A 24,071-nucleotide genomic window follows, 5' to 3' on the forward strand; every position below is an offset into this window, starting at 1 on the left:
GCGGCGCTGTGCCTGCCCTGGTGCTGGGGCTGTTGCCCGGGGGGTGCCGGCAGGCCGCGCCCCCACAGCCCAGCCGTGCTGCCGGAGCCACGGACGGGCCTGCCCGCGTGCCCCCCACCGCAAGCCCCTCACGGGGCCGCCAGGGGGCGCGGGCTGTCCCCCGCGGCGGGGCGCCCCTCCCACCGGCTGCTCCGGTGAGCGGCCTTGGCGCCGCCCCTCGGCCTCCTCCCGCCCCGCGCGGCCGGCGGGACCCTGCGAGCTGAGGTAGCGGCGGAGGGAGCGCGGCGGAGGCGGACGGGCCGCGCCCTGCCCCGCGGTAAGTGGGCGCTGGGCCCCGCAGCCAGCGGCGCCGTGGGCTCCGCTCTCCTCCCCTCCCCTGCTCGGCGCCGGACCCCCTCCCCGTTCCTCTCTCCCCCTTGTGCCTCCCGCTCTGCGTCCTGCCTGTGTTGGGGGTTGGAGGCTGCGGCGGGCTCTGGGGACCCGGAGCGCCTCACGCCATCGCCTGAGCGGTTCTCCTCAGCGTCGTGGAGGGGCCCCTCCGCAGGTCACTCCGGTGGCTGTGGTGCCGCTCTGTCGGAGGTGCTCGGGTGGTGCCTTGCACTCGGGCATCCACGGCGTGTTTAGCGGTGTTTCCACCTCAGGCTTAAAGTGCTTGCTGTCAGCCGGGGGAAAAGACAGCTACCCCGGCCACCTCCTCAGTGAGCAGCATCCCTCATTGCTGAGCAGGTCCCACAGGGGCTGGAGAGTGTGGTAGTTGCAGAAGTACACCGTTGGGTGTTACACACTGGCTTCTGTCTGTCCAAAACCATCAGGAGCTGTTGGTCTTGGGTTCACACCTCATCTTACTGGTGTCATTCAGCAAATGCTGTGCGACTTCATCACGTTTAGCCACAAGTTCCTCCCTGCCTTTTCCCTCCAACAGGTTCACTTGGGATCTGGTGGGTTCCTTGACAGCTCCTTCTCTGGGCAGTGAGCTGGGGTTTGGGGTGATGCAGCACAGCAGGGGCTGGTTTGGCCTGGCCTGCATCCCATTAGAGGACAGTCAGGAATGCAGGTGTAGCTGAGAGTGTGGAAATAAGTGGCAATCGCTCCTGCCTTGGTGATCAGACCCCAGCTGTAGAAGGACCATAATCAGCAGGCTCCCTGGCCAACTGGCCACTCTGGAGTATCTGTTCTGAAGCATTTGTAGTTTCAGACTTTCCTGCATCCTTTATTTGCTTGTGTTAAGGAATGTGGATAGCACAGGCTTGATCTCCCTTGACTTTGCGGCAGCGATGTGTGTGATCTGCAGAAGTAATCCTTGAAGGCGCCTCGGGGACGGGGAGCAGGGCTCTGCGATGCCGTGCCAGCATGCCTGGCATTGCGGGCTTCCCCCTGCGCCCTGCCCGTCCAGCCTTCACACTGCGCTCATCGCTCAGGCACGCCAGGGGCTTTGGTATCAGTTACAGCAGCAGCCCTGGCAGTTAGCTGTCTGCTGGGGGCTGGAATTAGCTGCAGAGCTAACACATTTGCTGTGTATGCTTGAAGCGGAGACTTGGAAATGCAGTCTTTGGTCGTTCACCACATGTGTTAAGTGTTGCAGAGTAAACCTGGGAGGTCAGAAAGTGATTCCTTGGGAGTTAATGGCAGGATTCTGTCATGGGACTGAAGTGCTCTGGTGTTGGCTGTCTTTTGTGTCCTCCACAGGCACACGGGTAGTAACAGCTGTCTCAGTTTTCTGGCATAAAAAAATTAGGCTATTGTTGTCTTCTGACAAGAAAATATTTAGGTAAAAATCGGGGTTTGCTGAAATTAATCTAGCTTTTAACTGTGCTTTGATTACCTTTATTTGACAGCAGAGGGTAAAAATTACTTGGTTTTTGCTATTAGAATTAGTCTTTTCTCAGACAAAAAAGAAGAGAGAAAAGCTTTGAGAAGGGTGAAAGAGGAGCACGCTAATGCTTATAAGAATCTGTTTAGTTTTAGCATAAGGCACCAAAATGAGGAGATAATAGCACTTGAATTTGTTTTGTGGATTTGGATTTTGTCTCTTTTTTTCTCCCCCTTCCCCCTTTTTTCCAAATTGCTAATTTTACACAGTCCAGCTTTGATTCTAAATGGTTTTGGTCACTTCTCAGTTTTGAAGAACAACTTAAAAGGGAAGTTATTCCTTTGGTCTATGCTAATGTATTTTGGATCTTGTTTTAAGTGTAACTATTATTTTGTAATATAAAAACATGCCACAAGGGATGCTTCTGAGTTTCGCAAATGATTTAGTGATTCAGCTGATGTCAGGTGTACTTGAGAAAGTAAGATTATTCAGCTGTTACCTGAGACACTTGAAACTGGTTTCCTTAGGGCAGAAGATAGCCTAAGGAGGAAAAAAAAAGCAAGGCGAATTCCAGCCAAAGGATCCCACAGTTTTGTTCTTGCCTCTCTTTTTTGTAATCCTACTGTCATTCAGTGGTGGGTGGATATTTATCATGGATTTACCACGTGAGGGCCAGCTACTGGTTGTCAAATAATTCGGTAATGACAGGATAATAACTTACGTATGCAGGGAAAGCCTTTTAAAAGAGAGAAATAGAACTTTCTTCTGCTCCTCTTAAGGCATATTCTGTCAGCCTCTTCAGAAGAGTGAATTTCTTCAGATTGCTTTCTTTTACACACAGCTGCACTGAAAGGCACTTACCTACTGGAAAAGGAATATCTTCGTTGGGGCTCTACTGATGTAAGGTACATGCATTCAAAATGATGCCTCAGGTCACAATGGGAATCCGATTTTAGGGATGGCATGACAAAGTTTAGGAATGTGAAGAGATTAGGCAGGACATGTTTCTAGTGCCTGAAACTGGAATCTCAGGGGTCTGTATTCTGTGTCTTCTGGTTCTGCTACAACTTTGTTACATGTTTGTAGGAAAATCATTTGCGCAGGATTATGCTTTGCCAGCTTGTGATGTCTGGGATGCGTAAAGAGGTGTTGGATACAGGTGAAGTACCATATCCTATGCATGTGCTATACTGTGGAGCATCATTATGAAAACACAGTACATAATGTGAATGTTGAGTAGAAGCTGGCCTCTACTGCTAGGAAACCTAGAGCAAAGAGACTGATACAGAAGAGATGGTCCCAGTATGGTATCGTTGAGGAGCAGACATGGCATCTTCTGTGGAAGGACACAGAAGGTTATTCATCTCCTCTGTAAAGCTTGCCTTGGAGCTCTTAAAGTTCTGCCCTGACCCAAAACTTACTGCAGCAGATTCCCCCATTGTCCTGGTTTTAATGAGACCTGATGCAGACCCCAAGTGGTTGGAATGGGCCTGGCTCTTTGTACTGATATTGTTTGGGCACATGCTCTACAAGTGTTAGCATAAAGAGTGTATCAGAAGACGAAGTTGATTGTTGCTGTTTCCTGAGATTGTGAATATACAACTTCTTTGTCCGAGTTAAAGGTGAATGACCATCTCTAATTCAGTCTGCTTTCACTGGCCAGCATAAGGAAATGCATTCACATTACATAATGAAAAAAATTTCAGGCTCTATTTCCTCCTTTGATATACTTGTTCTTTGTGCTTGCAAATGAAGTCCAACAAAAACATTGTAGTTTAAATCTTTGAATGTGGAATCAACTTAGTTTCCCAAGTATATAATATATATACTGGGGAGGGCTATGTTTATGCTTGTGAAGGTGGTTTTTTTTCAACTAAGTTTTAAGTGTGTGAAGGTTATCTGCTATTCTGTTCTCATCCTTACTCTGTGTATTTGCTAACAACAATTGTCTTGGATCACCCAGTGTATGATCTGTTTTGGGCTTGTGCTAACTGTTGTTGGGCAAAAGCCAGGGGGAGATTTCTGTAAAAAAGAGAAGTAATGACAGTGGAAGGCAGCATAAGATAATGGAAGTGATAGACATTAGAAACACCAGCACTACTGAAGGGACTGAACACTTAAGAACAGTTTTGTATTCAGCCTTCAAATACAAGGCTGTAGGCTGACTTGGATGCATGAATGATATATTTGAGATAAAATTGTGTGGATTCTATGCATCTGGAGAACTAGGTATGTTCTTTGGAGGATGCTGGGAAATGAGTAAACTTGTCAATCAAATGAGAAGTGACTGTGTTCCCACAGGCAACTTGGGTGAGTTCCCCATTCTCAAAGCACTGTTTTTAACTTGCTTCTCTGAATGACAAACTCTCTCTTTCTTAGAACAATGGTTTCCTTTCAGGTGTGTTTGCATTAATGTTGTTTATTGCCACGTACCTTGGATTCTGATGAAGGGAGTAGTCAGCTTGAGGGATTTACAGTCTGGGCAAGTCTCAGCAGTATCTCTTCATATGTGGGCATTTCCCATACTTGACTTCTGCAACTGCTCAGAACTTAATCTTGCAATTCAGGCTGAGCAAAAGGTTTGGGGTTTTCAGCAAGGCTTGTCTTTGTCCTTTGTTTTTTCTGAAGTCCGTCTGTGTTGACCTCAGTTTTACACCAGCACTTCAGAAACACATGAGAAAAAGGAAACTCTGCCTTATGGTCCCTTGGTTCATGGTCTGCCTGCTGACACTTTAATGAAGAAGCCTGTGATGCTGATTCTCAAGATAGATCTCTTTAGCAAAGTCCAGGTGCTTTGTTGTCAATAAGTTTGTCAAAATATTAATTAGCTGCTTTACTTCTGTCACCTCTATGTTTCAAGGTGTGTTTTGTGCTTCTGGTTCAGTATATGCCCAGGTACTTCTGGGAGAGGCAAGAACCCTCTTCACTTAGAGGTGCTCACCTCTTTCCAGATTTGGACCTTTGCGATTTGGCTGAGACTGAATAATTCTGATTGCTCAGTGGTAACTTTGGCCATGAATGAGCTACAATGGATCCAAAGTGACTTTTCCAGAAATGTGTTTTACTGATTCTTTGCCTATTCGAAGATCATGCTGAATGTCATTATTTCTTCATGTTCTAGTTGCATCATCTTTGTGCATCAATGAAAAGTCCAGGTATGGCTTTGTTCAAGCAACAGAAGGTGGAAGACATTTATGAAATCGGGGAAGAGCTGGGAAGGTAAGGTTGTGCTGATGACACCACAGTGTTCTATGGGCTGACACATGGGGGTGCGTGTTTACCACATCTTAAAACAGTGGCTCTGCATGATGGCCTAAAACAATTGCAATATGCAACGCCGCAAACACATCCCTGTACAAAAACTGCACTTGGGATATTTCTTTTTCTTTCACGTTAAATGTGCTAACTGGTTTTCTGTTTGTTTTCTTGTAACTAGGACAACAAGAAGCAAGTTTACATTGTTTTTTGTAGATAGATGTCATCTCTCTCTGTTCTCTAGACTGAGTTCACCTGCCTGTGCTCTGAACCAAGTAGGAAACAGGAACTCACGGTGCATTGTCATAGATGCAGCACTTAAATTTGGCTTGCTATTTGTAGCAGTGCTGCACAGCTGGCTCCCAGCACTGACAGAATATGTTCAGATCTGCCTGCAGAGCACTGTGTATGTATTCCTGAAAAGATTTACCTGTCAAAATTTCAGCTGGACTGGTTAACACCTGTATATAACCTTTAATCTAGAAAGGCTTATCTGCAGGTATTAATTATAGTTGGTGTTTGTGGGCTATTACCATGCTATAACCATAAGCACCTGCTTAAATGCTCTGCTGGATGAACCCAGGGCTCCCCCAGGATCACACAGCACTCTGGGTGAGGATAGCTGGTTTCCATTCAGTGTCCAAACCTCCAGTGATTTTCTTTTTAATATGCAAATAGTTAAATTAGGGCAATACACATGTTGGCTTCATTCCAGCATCTGGCAGTTGGTTTTGATAAATGACCGTGTATGTGCAATTACGCTTTTTCAAGGGCCACTGATTTAGTTACATTAAAACACTTCAGTTGAAGCTGTTTTCCTGCCAAAGCTTTTTCTTTTTTTTTTCCACTCCCCGCTATTTCAGCTTGAGAGGTGTTGAGAAGATTTCTCTGAAGGGGAGATGTTGGTTTGGGCTTGAGGTTTTTGTTTTGTTGGGTTTTTTTCATTCCCTTTCCTCTCAGGAAGGCCTCAACTATTGCATTTTCTGTAACTGCTCACTTTTGAGTAGTGACTGGTCCTGAGAACATCAGCCTGAGAGTGAAAATCTGACACGAGTGAGCAGTAAAGAGATTCAGTGTGTACGTGCAGGGTGTAAAAGGTGTGCTTTTTTTTTAACCTAGGAGGTATGTGCTGTAACAGTCCAACTGCTGAAATGAGAAACTGGAAGCTGCATAGCATAGTTTTACTTTGGTTCCAGAATTGGATTGGGAAATCCAGTGTCTTTTGAGATGATGAACCTCACTCTCCTTTTCAAGCTGATGACTATTAGGCCTTTTGAATGGCAAAGTGTAGTTGAAACAACCTGGGAAAGGCTGGCCCTTGCTATTTGATTCTGCCTGAGAGGCCTCAGACTGGTTAGGGCTTGCGTGGGCACATCAGCCCTTCTCTTTCTCTGGCTGCATGTCACAGAAACATGTGTTTCCAGTGTTATGCTGTGGAGCTGGTACTCACAGCATGTTGGATGATGGGCTGGGTAAAAGGGAGACTATGTTCAGACATAGAATTTGAAATTGTTGCCTTTTTAAGCAGATGTAGTCATATTCTCTGCAAGAAAGACCTTCTCTAGATAAGCCAGAAGGGGAGTAAGTGTATACATGAGGAGATGCCATCCTCATGTAACAGAGGGATATTAAGCTCCACTACAAAACCATTTTCTAGTTCCCATCTTGTAGATGAGAAATCCAAGTCTACTTGATGGCAAAAGTGTTCCCTTAAAAACCTGAAGGAAGAAGGCGAATCGTAACAAGCAGACCTCTGCTGCTGCTTGTGAGTTTTCAAGGAAAGCTCTGTGATGGTAATTTGTGAGAAGAGGGCAGCAAGATTGGAATTGGCTCCCTTACTTGGTGTTCAAATGACATACTTTATGCATGCCCATGAAAAATATGCCATGCTGTCTTCATCAGTGTATTTTCATTTTCAGATTTTGTGGGGAGCTCTGCTAGACCTATTCTTTCAACTGCATGCTGTATGTGGGGTGTCACTGGGTTATCATGCCTCTATAACTCTGAGTAGTAACTGGCTAGTGGCAGATGATACCTTGCTTTGTTTGAATGAAAATAACACAGTAGACAGGTTGTGGTGACTGAAACACAAGAATCCAGTGCCGAGTGATGTCCTTAGAACCTGTAGATGCCCTTTATTAGTTCAGTATGTTTGCAACAAGCTGTTAGTTGCTGTCAGGTACAGGCAGGTAAACGGATTAATCTGTTATCATTCTGGCAGCAGAAGTCTCTTAGAAAACAAAGGTTTTCAAACAGTGTCTGTGAAGAGTCTGTCCTGTTCGTGTCCTCCTAATTTAGTTTGTGGTTTCTGGAGAACAAAAGTAGTCATTAATACAGGCCTAATGTTTGTTCTAGCTTGGATTCAGTCTTAAGATAAAATACAGGATCTTGCTGGCAGAGCCAGCACCTGTTTATCTGAAAGTCTTTGCACAGCACTTGGGAAAGGAGGCTCCTATTATATACTGCAGATGCTCCTTTGCAAGGTTTGTATGTATCTGGTCTGCTGATGAAATTAGACCTCTCCTGTCATTGTGCAGCATTGAAGGTAGCTACAGCACAGGCTCTTCAGATCCTGCCAATGGTGCATTTGTGGACTCCTCAACCAGATCCTTCTCAGAATCACTGCTGAGCTAGAAGCACCTCAGAGGATGCTGGAAATGCAGTTGTCTTCTGTGCCAAGGCAATGTGTCAAAGAGAGCTCTTTGCAGAAAGGGGGAGCAGGTTTTCCATAGCTGCAGCTGTGTGCTGTAACTCGCTGCCTAGCTCCAACATTCCCTCAGTCTTTCAAGTATTAATCTCAGGTTTACACCTCAGTTGCTCAACTTCTCCAAAGGGTTCATACAGGGAACAAGAAGTTACGCGTGTGGCATTAGAGAAAAAAAGTTGCTGATGGGCTTGTTCATGATAGTGGCTACACTTGGGAAGCTGAGCATGGCCTGTGCTGAAAAAGTGCAGTACTTTGTTATCATGGATGTATATTCACAGTTACTTCCTGCAGGATAGATTCGGTTTGTAAGAGAGAAGTCTGTGGGGACTGAGCAGGAGCTGAAAGGGAGCCTAAAAAGAGGAGGAGCCTGTAGAGTGAATTTAGTGAATTTCAGTATCTTCAAATAAAGAAGAACCCTCTTGAGCTCTATAATACAGCTCAGTGCTACATGAATGAAATAGAATTTTCTTTATTTTTCAAAATTTATGCAAAGAGAAGGGAAGAATTCAGAAAATTCAAGTGAAGATGAAGGTGATACTAGTTAGTCTGGAAGAGCTAGAAAGCAATATGGCATAATGTAATTGGTGCCTGAAGAGGTATTAGAAGATTCTCTTCTCTTTCCCCTTCTAAGGGCAATGGATTGTGTGATTTGGGAGTAGTTTATACAATCCTCCCAGGCATTTAATGCTATCACTGTTTGAAGGCATCAGGCTTCCTGGCAGATTCAGTTTCTTTCTATGTTTGAGCTGTTGATCAAAACCAGATACTTAAAGAAATTATTTTCTGTGGAATGTTTTCAAAGTGTATCCCTCCTCAAATATGAGTTGTTGCTAAGTGTCACTTTTATTCAAGTAATGGCAGACTGCATCCTTTACCATTAATTTTAATAAACTTTGTAAGAAGCCTGTTAGCAGTTTTCCTTGTTTTCAGAAGGATCCTGGTGTAAGCCATTCGCAGGAATGTTTGTAGCAGATCCCTCTGGTAGCACACCAAAGCAATGGAGATGCTACTTGAAAGATGTGAGAAGGTGAAGGCTAACTTTACTTCTTGGGAATATGCATCAGGTCATATAACTGCTTGTTCTTGTGGTTAGGGAGATGCAGTAAGAGACAACCAAGAATGGAGACTCTTAATATGGAGGCCAAAGCAGGCCAAGAGAAGGAAGAACTGGAGTACTGTGCTAGTGATGTACTTTCCAGGAAAGCAGCAGCAGTAAAGCTTACTGGAGAGGCTTTCAACAGAATGTTTCGGGACTTGTGATTTGGATGGGTAGCTCTGTCTAGCTGGACAGAAGGAGTTCCTGTACAAACCTCAGAAGCCTTTTCCAGTTGTACTGACAGACACTGCTGGTGGTGGTAGGTGCCCAGTGTGTGCTGGAATTTCAGAGATGTACAGTGTAATTTATCAAAGGTTGTACCATAAAGTCATTAATCTCTTACGTTAATGTGTTGCCAGCCAGGCTGTAGATGGCTGTTGACATTTGTGCCTTCTGGACAGCATCACTGTTACATGTCAGGTTGGGGCTGAGGGTAGGAAACTTCATGGAGCTTGTTGGGAAGTGTTTCAGGACAGTGTCTGTTGAGAAGGCGTGTTCCCAGTGGGCAGTGCGAGATTGGCACAGCAATGTCCTGAGACAGAGTTCTGCTCACTGCAACTCAATTCTCTGCAGCATACTCCTTTCTCCAGCTTTTGTCTCCCTTTGCTGTGTTTTCTGCAGAGGAGGAGATATGGTATGGATGCAAGATGCATAGTCTGATGAACTGATCTTCATAGGAAATCAAAACTAAGTCTTTCAGTGTGTATGAAAACCAGGAAAAGCATTTTGTTCAAATGCTGCTTTGAAAACCTCTCTGCTGGGAAATGCAGACAATTTATTGCTGGTACAGGATGGTGGCCTCTGAAGAAGGCAGCTGGGCATGTCTGTAACACTGCAAGAGCAATGGTCCTTCGTGTCACTGATACAATAATTGAAAGGCCATTTTGGTGAGCAAGTAGAGTTATTCCCCTCCTTGCCCTCAGTGATCTAGTTTCATTTTAAAAGCTTTTAGGATTTGCTGAGCTCCAAGTCTTAATTGTTAAGTGTTTTGGTGGACTGGGTAGCTCATGTATCGCATGATCACATGTAGCAAACTTGTGTTTGTCACATGGATGAAAAAATAATGTGTTTGGTGCAATGTATGCTTCCATTTATTCTTTTGTTTTCATGGTGGTAACGTTTTTCAAGGCTGCTTCTCCATGGTTATATTTGCTTCCTATTTCTACATAACAATGTTTCATGTTCTGATGAGACTTTTCAATATATGAAATTTTGATTCACTCTCTGGACTTCAAAGGGATTGCTGGACTTTATTCCACTTCGAATAAGGTGCTTCAGTTCTTTGTGTAATTGCAGTTCAGCAAACTCTTTTGTACATCCTGAGTCTGCTAAAGAACAAAACGGGTTCATGCGTTAGGTGTTTGCTTTGGTTGAGGTTGGTCCCTTTTGCGTTCTATATAACCAAGCAGGAAGAAATTCCACATGATTCAGTCAATGTCTTAATGCAAAAGGTAATCACTGTGATTTCTGTTGACCAGTTTGGGCAGCCTTCAGTTTCTCAGCCCCTGCTGACGTGGGGTATGGTTTCATGATTAAAGCCAAGCTAGATCTTTTGTCAGGGATCTATTATGCCTCCTGTAGCCCCCCCCCCCCCGCTAAAAGTTCCTGCCTCCTCCCTGCCTTGTGTATGGAGGATCAGCTCCGTTCACTGAGCAGCTCAAACTTTGTTCTTTTGTCTTCTGGGTGAAGCTTAAAAGGACAGCAGATGTGACATTTGACCAGTGGCAGTGGCACCTTGGGGCCTGGCACGTAAGCGCTGTTCTGACAGTGTAACTAGTAAATATTTGTTTATGTAATGAAAACAAAAAGCAGAGATAACTGATGTATTTTGTGTAGGGGAGGAACTTGGAAATCTGTGATCAAAAGTCATGTCATGGAGCTAAGCAGGCTCTCCCTGGTAAACAGAGGGGTGTGACTGCAGCCAGGAAATTTACCCTGAACACACAGCACACAGTAGCTTCATACTAGGAATGGTTTTTCTGTTTATAGAAATTGGTCAGTATTGTGCTTTCTCAGACACGGATCTTAACTCTGTTCTTGGACTAATTTGTACTTTGAATTAGTTCTTCACATTTTGAAGAATAGCCTTGGATTATATTTTCCTACAATGCACACAAAGTCAGCCAATGATGCAAATGTGAGTTTAAGTTTTGAGCATTAGCCAGCACCTCTGTCAATATTTCTTGTTACAAAAGTCTTCTATGTCATGCGTTTGATGTATATTGCTTGAATCTTCTGTTGAAACAGTTGTGGCATTTGGTACATGGTCACCATCACCATGGTTACAGTCTGATAATAGAGGTGAGTCTACCTTCTCAGTCCATACCTGGCTTTGAAAGTACAATTAGAGCTGAACGACCCCAGTAGTAGTATTCAGTGATGTCTTTAACCACTATTATTAAGTTATTACCAATATTAAGCCTAATCCCAGTCTTTGCTTTGCCATTCCTGAAAAAATAAAACTATTTTTTCCACTTCGCATTGCAGTAGAAAGCAGATGGGAATTGGAACAGCTGAGAAAATAGACTCTGTATGGTATTCATTCCATGCTTTTGGAATGAAAACATGTTATTTATGAGTAAAAATACGCATAAAATAAACAGTGCAATGATAAAACATTGGACAAGTTATTAGCATCGTGCAGAATAGGACTTGCAGATACATACCTGATGATCAAGCTTAACTTACCTCAGGTGACATCTGTTAATCATTGTTAAAACTCTGTGTCAGTGGTTTTGAACCAGAGTGAAAACCTGTTGTAACAGCTGAGCATGACACACAGTGACGCTTTGGTAAGGGGAGGCATACAAAATCACTCCAACAGCTAGACTTTGTTCTGTCTAGTGCCAGCATGTTTGAGTTGGAGTCACTGGCCTGTTTTGGTCAGCCCATAGTGCAGATTCAGCCACACCAGAAGTGAGTGACTGTGTACCCTGAAGCCAGGACTTGTAATCTTTACTTACTACAGAATTGACAGCTTTTGCAAGAGAGTAGTTAATCTAAATATTTCATTTTTGTGGATCTATAACCCTCGTAAAAAGAGAATGTCCACTGATCTCTCTGTTTCCAATGCAGGAAGAGTGTAGGGAACAAATAATGTAGTTTCAGTCCTGTCCTGCTGCTGGAGGAGATTGTTTGCTTCAATATAGTAAAGATTAAATAAGATGAGGAGATAACTTCCACCTCTTATTTTGGAACAATAAGAATCCACAAAGAGCAGTGAAATGACTTTGAGCAACCCCTTGTGGTTTTGGCTTTACAGATATTTTCCTTAAAATCTTTATTAAAATGCCATCTTGATTTCCATCTGTTTCACACATGAGGAGGGGGAAAATCTTTTAACCTTTTGATCATAATACTGCTACCCTCTTACAATTGATCTGCTTCCGGGTATGTTACATTGAGTCCATATTGAGCTGGATTCGGACCTATAAAGACACAAGTACATTGTGCTAACCTTCTGCATGCATGTTGTGTATATGCCCTGGAGTTGCTCCACACAGCAGAAGGAACAAGCTTATCAAATTGGCTGTTCCTGCTGAGCGTGAGTCAGCTCTGACCTTCCCCAGGTCTGTGGGCTCAGTTGTTACAACTCAGAGAGCTGATACTCAATAAAAAGCTAAGTGTGATACGTGCAGGGATTTTTTTTATCGTGTGCATTTTCTTTTTGAGCTTCAGATTACATTAAAAGCTTGCCAGGCTATCAGGAACTTGCCAGAATTACTGGGCTCAGGCTATATGGCTGCAGACTCTGCTCTTCCAACCTCTGGAGCTGATAAGGGCCACGTTGCTGGTCACTGCGTTATTGGAAGTTTCCAAAACCATGCAAGAGCTTCAGGAGGTGCTGGTGATAATTTAGTATGTGGCATGGTTTCTCCTGACTCACAGCTAATGACCCCAAATTGTGTTTAAGGCATTAATTGACTGTGATGCAGATAGCATGTCACTTTACTGGTAGACTAACAATTCACAGGGCTGCTCAGAAACAATTTGCTTTGAATTTCAAATGGTTTATTTGTTCTCTGCTTATTCCTGTAAACCAGATCCTTCTGCTGGAGTCCATATTCTTCTCCTGTTCTGACTCTTCTCTGGCAGCAGACACAGAGGTGGTTTTGGGCCAGGATGCATCAGTTACCTTTGTATAAGCTGTAAAGAGATGCAGGTGAAAGGTGCCAGACAGCAGCGTTGTCAGAGGCAGGCTATGTGCAAAGGTGCTCACCACTTCCCTGTTGTGAATATTGAAGCTTACCTTGTAAAGTCACTGTATTCTACAGTACTGTACATTCAGTCAGTTGAACATGAGTTGGGAGTGAAAACGTCAGCGTGTTTAAAAGTGGCAGCTGATTTTTTGTGAGTTGTTTTTGTCTTTCTGTATGAAACAGTGCATCTTGTTTGGTTTAAAAATTAGCATACTGTTCAAGTGCTGCTATTGTGATACTTTCTAATAGTAACTGGTTTGATTAGAAGTCATCCTGACACTGCCTGGGTACTTAGCCTGAAATGAAGTCATGTTAGTTGTTCCTCATACTGTAAAACCTTTTTTCGTCTCTATATCCCAGGGCTGTGGTAAGTTAGTGACAGTACTATGATAATCTTGTGTGGAAGCTTCAGAAGAGCACTGTGTGAATTAAATTTACTTCTGTATCTTTCACACACATTAAGAATTTATCTACTTTTAGTAGCCAAGCAAAATTCCTGATAAATGCTCTATTAATAAGACTTGTAGATTATTTTGTCATAGTCTGGCATCTGCCCCAGTTTAGGTTCTCAGTAGTTGCTTCAGGAGAGAGCACCACTGTGTTTGCAATTTGTTTGGGGAGAACAAACAATCAAACAGACCAAACCTCACTGATTTGCAGCTTCAACAGGAAGGACAGTGAAGGCTGTGGCTGGTTTTAAAGCCCTTTATAAAGTTACAAGAGGCATCAGCAGAGCATTTAACAGATTAAGGTTTTGGGTTTTTTTAGTTTCATTCCATAAAGTCTTATGGAAACAGCAAGATACTTTGCCTTCAGTTCCCTTATCCTTGCCATGCTAGGCTTTCTGTTTTGTTCTTTCAGCTATTGTACTCTAGTTTCTGTGTAAATACTGCTCTGTTGGACATATTCGTTCACTGCTTAGATTAAATTTCTGCTGTAGAAATTTAGTCTACAGAAAAAAAGGTGTATAAAAATAAAACATGCTATCAATTATTGCTATAGTCCCTGTACAAAAGGCTTCCAGTTCTTTCTGGTTGCAACCACAGACTTCCTACAGAACACTTATGGGAAGGTGCTTTAATGCAAATGTTTTGTGAACTTTGCATGGCCTTTGGTTTAGCTGTGTTTCATAAATGAGCTGAGAGCATACAACTGGGTTGCAGAAGTTACCAACAGACTCCTGTGTTCTCTGCTGGGAAGAGCATGCCAATGCCATTACAATAGCAGAAGTTCTCTCTGAAGTGTAAGGAAAGTATTTAGCTTGATAAAATGAGGTGCAGTAGAGCAATTGTGATCGCTTGAATTTGAGAAGAAAACAGCTTTTCAAGCTTAATATTTTTTTCTTTTAAGAATGGCGTTCAGCAAGAATTCCCAAGGGCTTTGCTTTGAAAACTGGCAAAAATGCAGCCATGAAATCATTAATGTAGCTTTTCCAAGAAAAAGGAGTGAAAAAGATGGCAAAGTAATAAGATCCAGACTTTGTAAGCTTGAGGTCACCAGTTAAAACCAATCTGAATTTAGGAGTGGGAAATGGGCACAATGAACAAAACTTGACATGAAAGCTTTTGCTGTAACTAAGGATAAATGATCCTTCCTTGCTGCATCTAAATAAACTATCCTCTTCAATGTAGAGAAGTCCTGCATTCCTGTTAGCTGGACACTATTATCTGTGATTATGTTTCTGTATATTAACTTCAGGATGTACACATGATGATATATTTTCAGGATTTTTACTAACCTCTAACCATACATTATGCAAGATCAAAGCAAAGGATGCTGTGAGCAGTGGAGAGTGGATGCTGACAAGGTGAAGCTCTCTTGGCTTATGACATAGGCTGTCAAGTAACTGATTACTGCCAGTAAACATAAATAAACTTGTTCTCAGGGTTAAAGATAGTGCATTGACTCAGAGCTTAGTGAATGTGTGACACAGGATGGGGTGTCATTCTTTTTTTTTCTTGCTGTCAAGGGACCAAATGTAATGTATCATCCAATTAGAGAAAGAGCCAAACTTTGCAAAGCCTGGGAAACCTAAAATTAGATCTCTAAGCTGCATTTTGGCTTCCTATGCATAGGCAAACACGTCTGTGAATTATGCCATAGAATCATGGAATGGTTTGGGTTGGAAGGGACCTTAAGATGATATAGTTCCATCCCCCTGCCATGGGCAGGGACACCTTCAAATCTTGCTTTTAGATGCATAGAGCATGTTTTGGGTAGTGGGGAAGGATGCTGTGAGACTGAAACTTTTACCCTACTCTTCTATGGAAAATCATCTTACATTGGAATTGTGGTTTTGTTGTTTGATGTATACGTAAGTCAGAACCATGTGGTTCCATCCCATGGATATGACTGTTGTTTTACAGGGTACCACAGTAAGGTACATGGATGAAGTGACGTGCCTGAGGCAGCCCCACTTTCTGCCCAGGCTGAGGTCAGCACCTAGGTGTTTCTGATCTCCTCAGTATGCAGAGAGGAAGCAGTTTAAACAGAATAGTCCAAAAATGTGAAAGCTCTCCAGCATGTCTTTCACCTTCCCAGTAACTAATCCACTTCTGAAGTGCAATCAGGCTTGAGTTTTGTTGTCTTCCTACACAGTATGGCTCTGAGACTTCTGGTGTGAGAAGTTACCTTCAAAGCCCTTATATTGTCTGGAATGAAGTGACACTGTTAAAACCAGCTGGCTGGCATAGCAACCACAGTTTCTTTAACAGCCTTGAGAGAAATGCACATCTGAGCAAGAGCTGAAATAGGCTACGAAGAGCTCGGTGTCACCTTAACACAGTAAGCATCAGCAAAACATGTGAGGGAGGAGATCAAGGAAGGTCATCTCCACTTCCCTTGAAAACATTTGATAGTGGCCACAGCAGTTTAGTGAACTTTTCTGTCCGGTGCAGCAATACCGGATGTACCAAGAAATCTGACAGGGGACTTTTTACAAGGGCCTGTAGGGACAGGACAAGGAGGAATGGCTTTAAACTAACAAAAGGGAGATTTAGATTGGATATTAGGAAGCTGTGGCTGCTCCATCCCTGGCAGTGTTCAAGGCCAGGTTGGATGGGGCTTGGAGCAGCCTGGGCTAGGAGAAGGTGTCCCTGTCTGTGGCAGGGGGTTGGGACTGAATGGGCTTTAAGGTCTTTTCCAACCCAAACCAGTGTGTGCTTCTGTGATTCTATGTGTTGACATCAGTATTACTGTGTTCATAAGGCTGTAGCTTGGTGTACTTTAGCTCACTGTTTTCTGTTCTTCTCAAATGAAAAGAGGAAACTTTTTTACCTCCCTGCACCTACTGTAGGTCAAAACCAAGATCAGAAAAGAGTAATAGATGTTTATGGCACCTTTCCAGTAAAAACCCTGAGGAAAAAGTGTTGCTGTGTCTCCTCTGCAGTAGGCTGCGATTGCACCCTTCCAACAGCCTGCCCGTATGGTGCTGGCATTGCGGAGCCGAGTCCTCCTTTTTGCAGACTGCAGCCTCAAGCCAGCACCTCCCACTTGGAAACAAAAGGAAGCCCAACTAAATGCTCAGATTCCCAAGTGAGTTTGCAAGTGCTCCATGAAAAGAAGGGTTAAACTGTTTTGCATTCGCAGTAGTCTGTTTGTGAATATAGGCAGATAAAAGACTGGTGGAGCTGCTGTTAGGTTTTATTTTAGTTTTCTTTCTGGTCATATATTCGTGTGAATAAAAATATGAATTATAATAACAGCAATTCTGATCATGTCCAGAGACATTAAAGTCGTTTGTAGATCCGGCTGTATGCTTACCCCTTAAGATTTTATTTCATTTTTTCCCAGTAGCATTATCTGCATTTTACAGGCTTTGGGAAATAAAGTACAGAAAGACTAAGGTGTTATTTTCTATTAAGTCTGTAGGAACCTAATTACTGTTACAGTCAGTGGGAGGTTGCTGCTTAAAATCCCTTGCAAATCTGTTCCAAAGTAAATTGTCCTGGCTCATCTAGGGAGTTGAGTGTTGCCTCTTGACAATGCCCCAGCACTCTCCTTTGCTGGATTCAGTTTTCAAAGAAGTGTAACTGTCAGCATGTCCAAATGCATCATCTGTTTTATGGGAATTTCAAGTTTTAACAACTACCAAAAGTCATAGTAAAAAAAATCCTTTTTTTTAGAGTTCTTTAATAAATGAAATGAATAATGAATTCTTTAATAAATGAAAATAAGATTAACATGGACAGATCATAAAGAAATAGACTGAATGTGCAGAAAGGGAGCAGATGTTTGGTATTTGGGGAAGAAATGGTTTGCTCTCCTCAAATGATGGAAGCAGCTTCCTGACCTCCCTACTCCGGCCACGGAGAGCCTGGCTGGAGCCAGGTAACCTGGCCTGACAGCTCAGGATTCTGTTTACATATTTTCAGTGTTTCATGAGAGCTACTCATGGATGTGGTGTTTCTGGAATATCGGAGGAAGAGTCGTATAAACCCCTACCCATACTAACAGCTGCTGAAGGCTGTCTTTATTCTAATGCTCCGTAGCAGCGCCGCTGTTACGCATTAAGGCATTCAAAGCTCTCAGGCTGCACTTCTGTCATGTTGCCACATCAATTTCTGTCCCACAGCATTGCCCTCCAGAACCAGTATTAAAAATAAACTTTGAAAATAGAGCAAGAAGAATCCTGTTATTCTGGATTGCCCAGATTCTCTTCCCCGCGTCATTTCCACATCATCTCCTGAACTGCACAACAATTAAATAAGCTGAACTTGCGCTCTTCTAAAGCATGCTTCTGAAGATGGGCTCCAAAACCAGCCAGTAATATTGTCTCTGTGTTCTTATTCAGTGACAGATCTCCTAGATGATAGTGGCAATGTGAATAATAGGTTGTCTTCATTGCTAGGATCAATTCCCATACGGATTTGGGCAGATTTGATGTTGCACCTAATTATATTCTAACTGACAGGTTGCAGCTGCTGCTGTTTATACTCTTGAGCTGTTACCGCAGTTGAGGACAGCCTGTGTTGGATCTGTGACAGGGCTGTTGTACAGCTGTCCAAAATAGCTCTGAAAGGGAACAAACTCCATTTCTCCAAAAAAAAAAAAAACCCAAGAAAGAATTAGGAAGTGTCAGCCTCTGAGCTTATCGTGTGTATTGTAAATACATGTGTATGAGCCAAGTTATTTTCAGTTCAGCAAAATACTAAACCCCATGAAGACATTTGGCTGAAATTTGGACATGTGAGCTGTGAAATTTAGTTTCAAGTCTAAGATCAGCCCCAAACTCCCCGTGTGAAATGAAGTAAATGGCTTAATTTCTCAGTGCTGCCAGCTCAGGTGTCAGAGAGACATACTTCCCTTTCTTCAACTTTTTCCTAGCCTAGATTGGAAGTTTTGGTAAGCTGATGCTGTTTGGTTCTTGTGTGCTGATTGGAAATGCATTAAGAGGTGCAGAAATGGTCTTGTCTTGGTCCTTGGCTTTACAAGCTCTCTAGTTAACAAGAAATTCAAGGTGTGTCTGACTATGATTATAAAATACCTGTGAGGCATCTTCTTTTTTCACAGCTGTATGAGCCTCCACATGAACTCTCCACTGTATGTGGTAGAAAAGCAGAGAAATATGCTACCCCTTCAACACTTGTTCAAAGACTTTTCTCCCTGCCTGTTCCTTCTCCAGCTTTTAGCTCTTAGTGTGCTTTAAGGTTTTGGTACCAGGCAAAGCATTGGGCTACTTGTGGGGAGAGATACAGCGTTTGCTGCATTAGGACAGCAGTCTTTAAGGTGGTCAGAAAATACTTGAGCATTACCCTGGGATGCTTTAATAAAGACCCTGGCAATTCAGGAACAAACATGGGCAAAGCATTTGCAGCAAGGAGGGAAATGGGTAAGAGGGGGAAATGGACGGTATCGTGGGTAATTACACTGTCACTTTCTTAAATGTCCTAGGATAAGAAATGGTGCATTTGTATTTTTCCCTGTGGTTTGCGGCCTCTTCTACTCAGTCACAAACTGTCTCAGAAAATACTGTTTGCAAACGTGTGTTTTTAAGGGATAAAGAGAATGGCACAAAGACTGGGACAGGAGCAGGTAGAGTGGCTATATATGCGGGGGGGAAATGGGAGATTACAAGGGAATGGGTATTGTGATAAACAGTTGTCCCAGACTATGTAAAAGGAGAAGTCAGGAATTCCTATGCTGTGATGTAATCATTTTTGTAAGCTTTTCAAGGAAACAAAAATGTACAAAGTTCACAGTATCACTGAACTTATTAAATGCAAAAGTAACTGTGTTCGTTCCCATAATCAGCATTCATAAACCAGTATTTTCTCTCTAAACTTTGCTGGCAAGACTGATGTCTCCAGAGAGAATACAAGGAAGCAAACACAGCAACATTAGTATCATGTCTCTTTAGAAAGTCTGGGCCAAGCAAGATGCAGGTCTTGCAAACAAAAACCCCATAAACCCCACCATGTTTTACACGAGCAGCTCTTGGGACTACAGAATGACCTCTTTAGCAGAATGTTTAAGGCAAGCTTAGGGATTTTGTACCAGGATTTTCATTCTCTTGAGTTCTCCAGGGTTTGCACACAATGCTAAAATCAGGAGACAGAAATACGAATGAATGAACGGATTTGACAAACGGCTGCTGTCTCAATTCCAGTTGTGATTGACTGTTCCTAAAGGGATAAGTGCAGTTGTCCCATCCGTTCCTGTCTCTCTCCTGAGAAGTGTTTAGGGTACATACGAAAATGAAAACCAAAAGTACTTGTGGCTGCCGGGCTTGGTTTGAACCCTTTGAATGAGAGGCTGCCTCTGCTGTGGAGTGTCAGCTTTTGAGAGCAGTCGAGCACCAAGCGGCAGCCTCAGTTTTTAATTTCTTTGCCTTTGTAGGTTTCAGACAGACTCCAACCAGATGTCTGTGTTAATGAAGCACTAAGTACATTATGTAATTATAAGGTTTTGAATATAATTGCTGTGTATGCTGCATAATTTAAGTTCCAACTGTACTTGCATCTCTCATTTACCAAGCCAGTGAAGGATATAATAATATTGAACACAATAACAGCTCACAGTGTAGTCATAGAGGTTGCATTTAATGAGCTTGTTTGTGATTCTTATAAAGAGATCCTCTCATGGCAGATAAAATCACAGTAGCCAAAGGTTAAGGTTATCTGTAAGATGAATCTTTTCCTTGCAAGTCTGGATATAATGCCCTGAGTGAGGAAATATCTGATACTAAACTTGTAGTCTGAGACTGGAGATCTGCCAGCTCTTGCAGAGTGAGTTCTCCAACATACAGTGCATTATGGCAGGAGAGAACAGGGGTGCTCTTGGGTGTAAAAAGGAGCTTGCCGTCTTGTTTTGTCCATTTGTGAGGTGGTTGGACATGAGCAGAGACCGGTGAATCTGAGGAGACAAGGGCTTGGATAAAATAGGTTTTTTGATGGTGGGATCTTGCATACATGTTAGGCTTTACACACGCTAGGCAAGTACTGTTCTCGGAGGTTTCTTGTTTTTTGAGTTGGCTGGCTTCCTGGCCATGCAGTTTGGTAGAACTGTAAAGTTTATTTCTGCTCTATGGTGGAGATGCAGTGAAATACTTTTCCTTGGTAAAACCTGAGCCTTCTGACTGCGGAATGCTTGGTAGGCTATGGGCTACATGGGTGGTAGACGTAAAATTCCCATGTTTCTCATTCCAATTATTATGAGAAGGATGGAGCATGGTTTTGAGCTGAGGCTCCTTGCCTCTCAGTCACTGAGGTTCTGTAGATACTGCTTAATTCCCCCATGCTCCCATTTTGATAAAACAAAATGCAGCTTTCATGAGGCAATCATTTTAGCCAAAAGTTGTTAAACTGAAGTCCTGTTCCGTCTTTACAGGTTGCTAGTTTTGCATCTCACTGTTAGCACAAGATGCAGGCTGAAGCACATGGCCTTTTCCACAGGCTCAACTCTGCAGCTATCTAGTGGGCTATGATTAAAAAAGTCAACTTTTCTTTCCATTCATACTCTTGTAGCTTTTACTGCAGAGATCTTACTTCAAGACTTGGCAGCAGCAGCCTGCTTATCAGACTTATTAAACACAATCTCTGAATGCTGCTATTAGTGTCATTTTCCTTGGCAGTTGTTCTTGCCACTGTCACCCTTCCTTGCTAGCTCCTTGTCTTTCTCCAGCTCAGATTCTGCATCCCATTTCATTATTTACTTTATACATCATTATGTCTAGGTCTGCACTAGTAGTTAGTTGTGGGAAGGTAAATTAATAACAAATATTGAAGTACCATGATGTATAAGAAGGTTCATCAGAGCATACATGTTTGTTAACAATGTTTAATACTTTGAATGAAAGTTACTGATTTCATTGAATCAGTGAAAACACTGGGGTTCCTATTGAGAAGTGAAAGAGAGCAGTATGAATGAAACTCATCCTGAATGGAATGGACTGACCTGTTTTATGTTTGAACTCACTTAAGCTTATGTGAAGACCAAGTGCTCTGACTCCTCATTGGTGCTTGAGCTGGAGGAGAGCAGTGAGTCTACATCAGTTTTGTTTGAAAGGGTTAACATCAGTGCTTTAACCTAGGTTCTCTTTTTTAAAACCTGTCAGGTTTTGAGTTTCAGTTTTCAAGATCTAAGGAGAACTTGAAAATTGGAGAGCGTTTATGTCCAGAGAAGGCAATTCTGCATAGGTTTTGTGAGAAATCTTGATCCTAACTTGATTTTAGTAAAGACGGGGTTGGAATTTAGAGTTTCTGATGAAATCTCAAGCCATACAGGTTTCATATAATTTAAGTATAAAAAAAATTCAAGTATAAAAGTATTTTCATTCATCAATCTAAGGAGTTAATATATATTTAAATACATATGCCCACTGCTCTTTGCTTGATTTGAGTATTACAGATTTTAAAGAAACCTAAAAAAACCACAGGTGTTTAAATCTGCCAAGTGATCCTTCATGAAAAGAAATATCTTTCTCTTTAAGTGTGATTTTTATCTGTTGTTTGGAGTCACTTTGGAGAAAAGCCTATTACATTGCAGGGCACAGCACTGGTTGTCCTTAGCATTTGTTAGAGTAGCAGCAAACTGAGATAGACAGCTTTGTGCTGAGCAGTGTACCAATATCCATAAGCATACTGTGTGGAAGGAAGGAAGTCTTTTCCCTGTTTTGTTGTTGGGGCAAAAGTGAATTGCTAAAGGGTATCCAGTACATTTCTGGCAGAATTCAGATTGCTTAAATCCCTCCAGTCCTTTAGCTACAGAACATCCTTTTCCCCTATTTTTTGTACAGTAGAAGTAGCTCTCTCAACATGTGCTTTGTAGACTAAATGCAAACAGATGTTAATAGCTTATGATTGAATTTCCTTCTTTGTATGTCTGTGCTGATTTTAGTGTGATTAAACATTTCTAAGATAACACAGTTGTCTTTGTCCCTTCCAAATGTGATGAGCAAAACATTTCTCTGAATAATCAGTTTCATTCCCCATTCTTGCCTTGTGTAGAATTTATATTCTTCAAATTCTTCTTTAGCTGCAGACATCTTAATTTCTTAGCTGCAGATTCTTTCTTGATTTTCATAAGACATTTCCAGCTTGATTATGGTTATTTTTTCAGAAGAGAAATTGAGAAGGAGGGAACATCAGTTCTGTGGAGATGGTGCCTTCTGGCACTTCAAACACTGCCTCTCCAGGGCATGATGAAGAAAGCAAAGCTCACACAAAGGAAAACAAAGCAGTGTCCCCTGCTTTCCCATTGAAGAGTCAGTAACAGCTGTCTCAGCTTGAAAGGTTCCCACCACTGACAATGCTGCAGCTTGCAGGGTTACTGTTATTTGAGTTAGCCCTCTGACTTCCAAGTGTTTCCCTCTTAGGAGATTGGACTGGAATATCTTACTTTAGGAGCCACAATGAGGAAACTTGTCTTGGCAACTGGCAGCCACATGTCTTTTAAACTTTAATAACTTCACTATTTGGTACAGTGGGAAATTCTTTGTCCTTGGAGTGCAGTGAGAAAACTGCACTTACTCAGGTTACCTTTCTGTTACATTACTGAATTATCAAGAGAAGTGCAGAAATGTGAAAAAACAATTCTCTTATTTGAAAATCGGTTACTGGAGGCCAGTTCTGCATTTCCAAAGGGTTATCAACCCTTTCAGTTCTTTTCTGAGAGATTATTCTTAAGGGAAGTACTTAAATGCATGCGTGTCCTTTCTGGCCATCCAGTGGTATCTTGCAGACTTGAATGCCTTAAGCATTACCGAGCGAAGGAGTGGTAATTTGGACCTTTTGGGGCAGATCTTACTCATTTAAATGCAAACTGCTTTTTGGAGATAGTAACATCTGTCCTCCCTTCTTGTCAGGCATTGCTTGGCTTTGCTAAATTTCAGACACAGCAGGAGGCCACCTTGTTGTGCTATAGTGACTGCAGGATTCTGACAGTCCTCACTGCTGGAGCAAAACCAAGCTGGTATGGTTAGCAGTGTTGCTCAAGGGTTGTATATGAATGGCTTATTTGGGACCCTGTGATTATATGAAAGCTTTAAGAGACTTTTTGTTATCTTCTTTTCCCTGCAGTGGCCAGTTTGCCATAGTGAAGAAATGTCGAGACAAGAGCACGGGGCTGGAGTACGCTGCTAAGTTCATTAAGAAACGCCAGAGCCGGGCCAGCCGCCGTGGAGTGAGGCGTGAGGAAATTGAGCGGGAGGTCTCCATCCTGCAGCAGATCCTGCATGCCAACATCATCAAGTTGCATGACATCTATGAGAATAAGACGGATGTGGTCCTCATCCTTGAGCTGTGAGTAAGGGGACTTCCTGTCCTCTGGGGTAGTATGAGGTAAATAGGAAGCGGAAAGGGCTGCAGAGGTAGAACAGAGGCGCTGTTAAAATGGAGCTGTTGTGTTCTCAGGCCTCGCAGATCCTGGCAGGAGAATTGCATGGGGTTCCTGATAAACAGGCCCCCCAGTTCATCCATGTGCCTTGGCGATACAGGTGCACCTGCACATCAGCTGAGGCTGTTGTTACTGAGCCAGGGAGTGCTGTCAGCCTGAAACAGTTTACTC

The 24,071-nt window shown here is 42.7% G+C and overlaps 1 protein-coding gene across 5 annotated transcripts in view; it reads left to right on the plus strand.

The window, feature by feature from the left end:
* DAPK2 (death associated protein kinase 2) overlaps positions 1-24,071 on the plus strand; it is a 48,928-nt gene that overhangs the window by 1,382 nt on the left and 23,475 nt on the right. For 3 of the 5 annotated variants that reach the window (XM_062625898.1, XM_062625879.1, XM_062625915.1), the window contains exons 2-4: positions 4,932-5,029; positions 5,282-5,471; positions 23,585-23,806. In XM_062625898.1, coding sequence (XP_062481882.1) covers positions 5,005-5,029; positions 5,282-5,471; positions 23,585-23,806 — 437 coding nt within the window. In that variant the 5' untranslated portion in view covers positions 4,932-5,004. Of the gene's footprint in view, positions 1-183; positions 317-4,931; positions 5,030-5,281; positions 5,472-23,584; positions 23,807-24,071 lie in introns of those variants that run through there. The other 2 variants (XM_062625890.1, XM_062625906.1) reach the window with 2 other exon arrangements.

Source organism: Pezoporus occidentalis, unplaced genomic scaffold (genome assembly GCF_034315485.1).
Source record: "Pezoporus occidentalis ecotype Australia unplaced genomic scaffold, CSIRO_AGI_Poc_V1 ctg11, whole genome shotgun sequence".
Classification (NCBI taxonomy): Eukaryota; Metazoa; Chordata; class Aves; order Psittaciformes; family Psittacidae; genus Pezoporus; species Pezoporus occidentalis.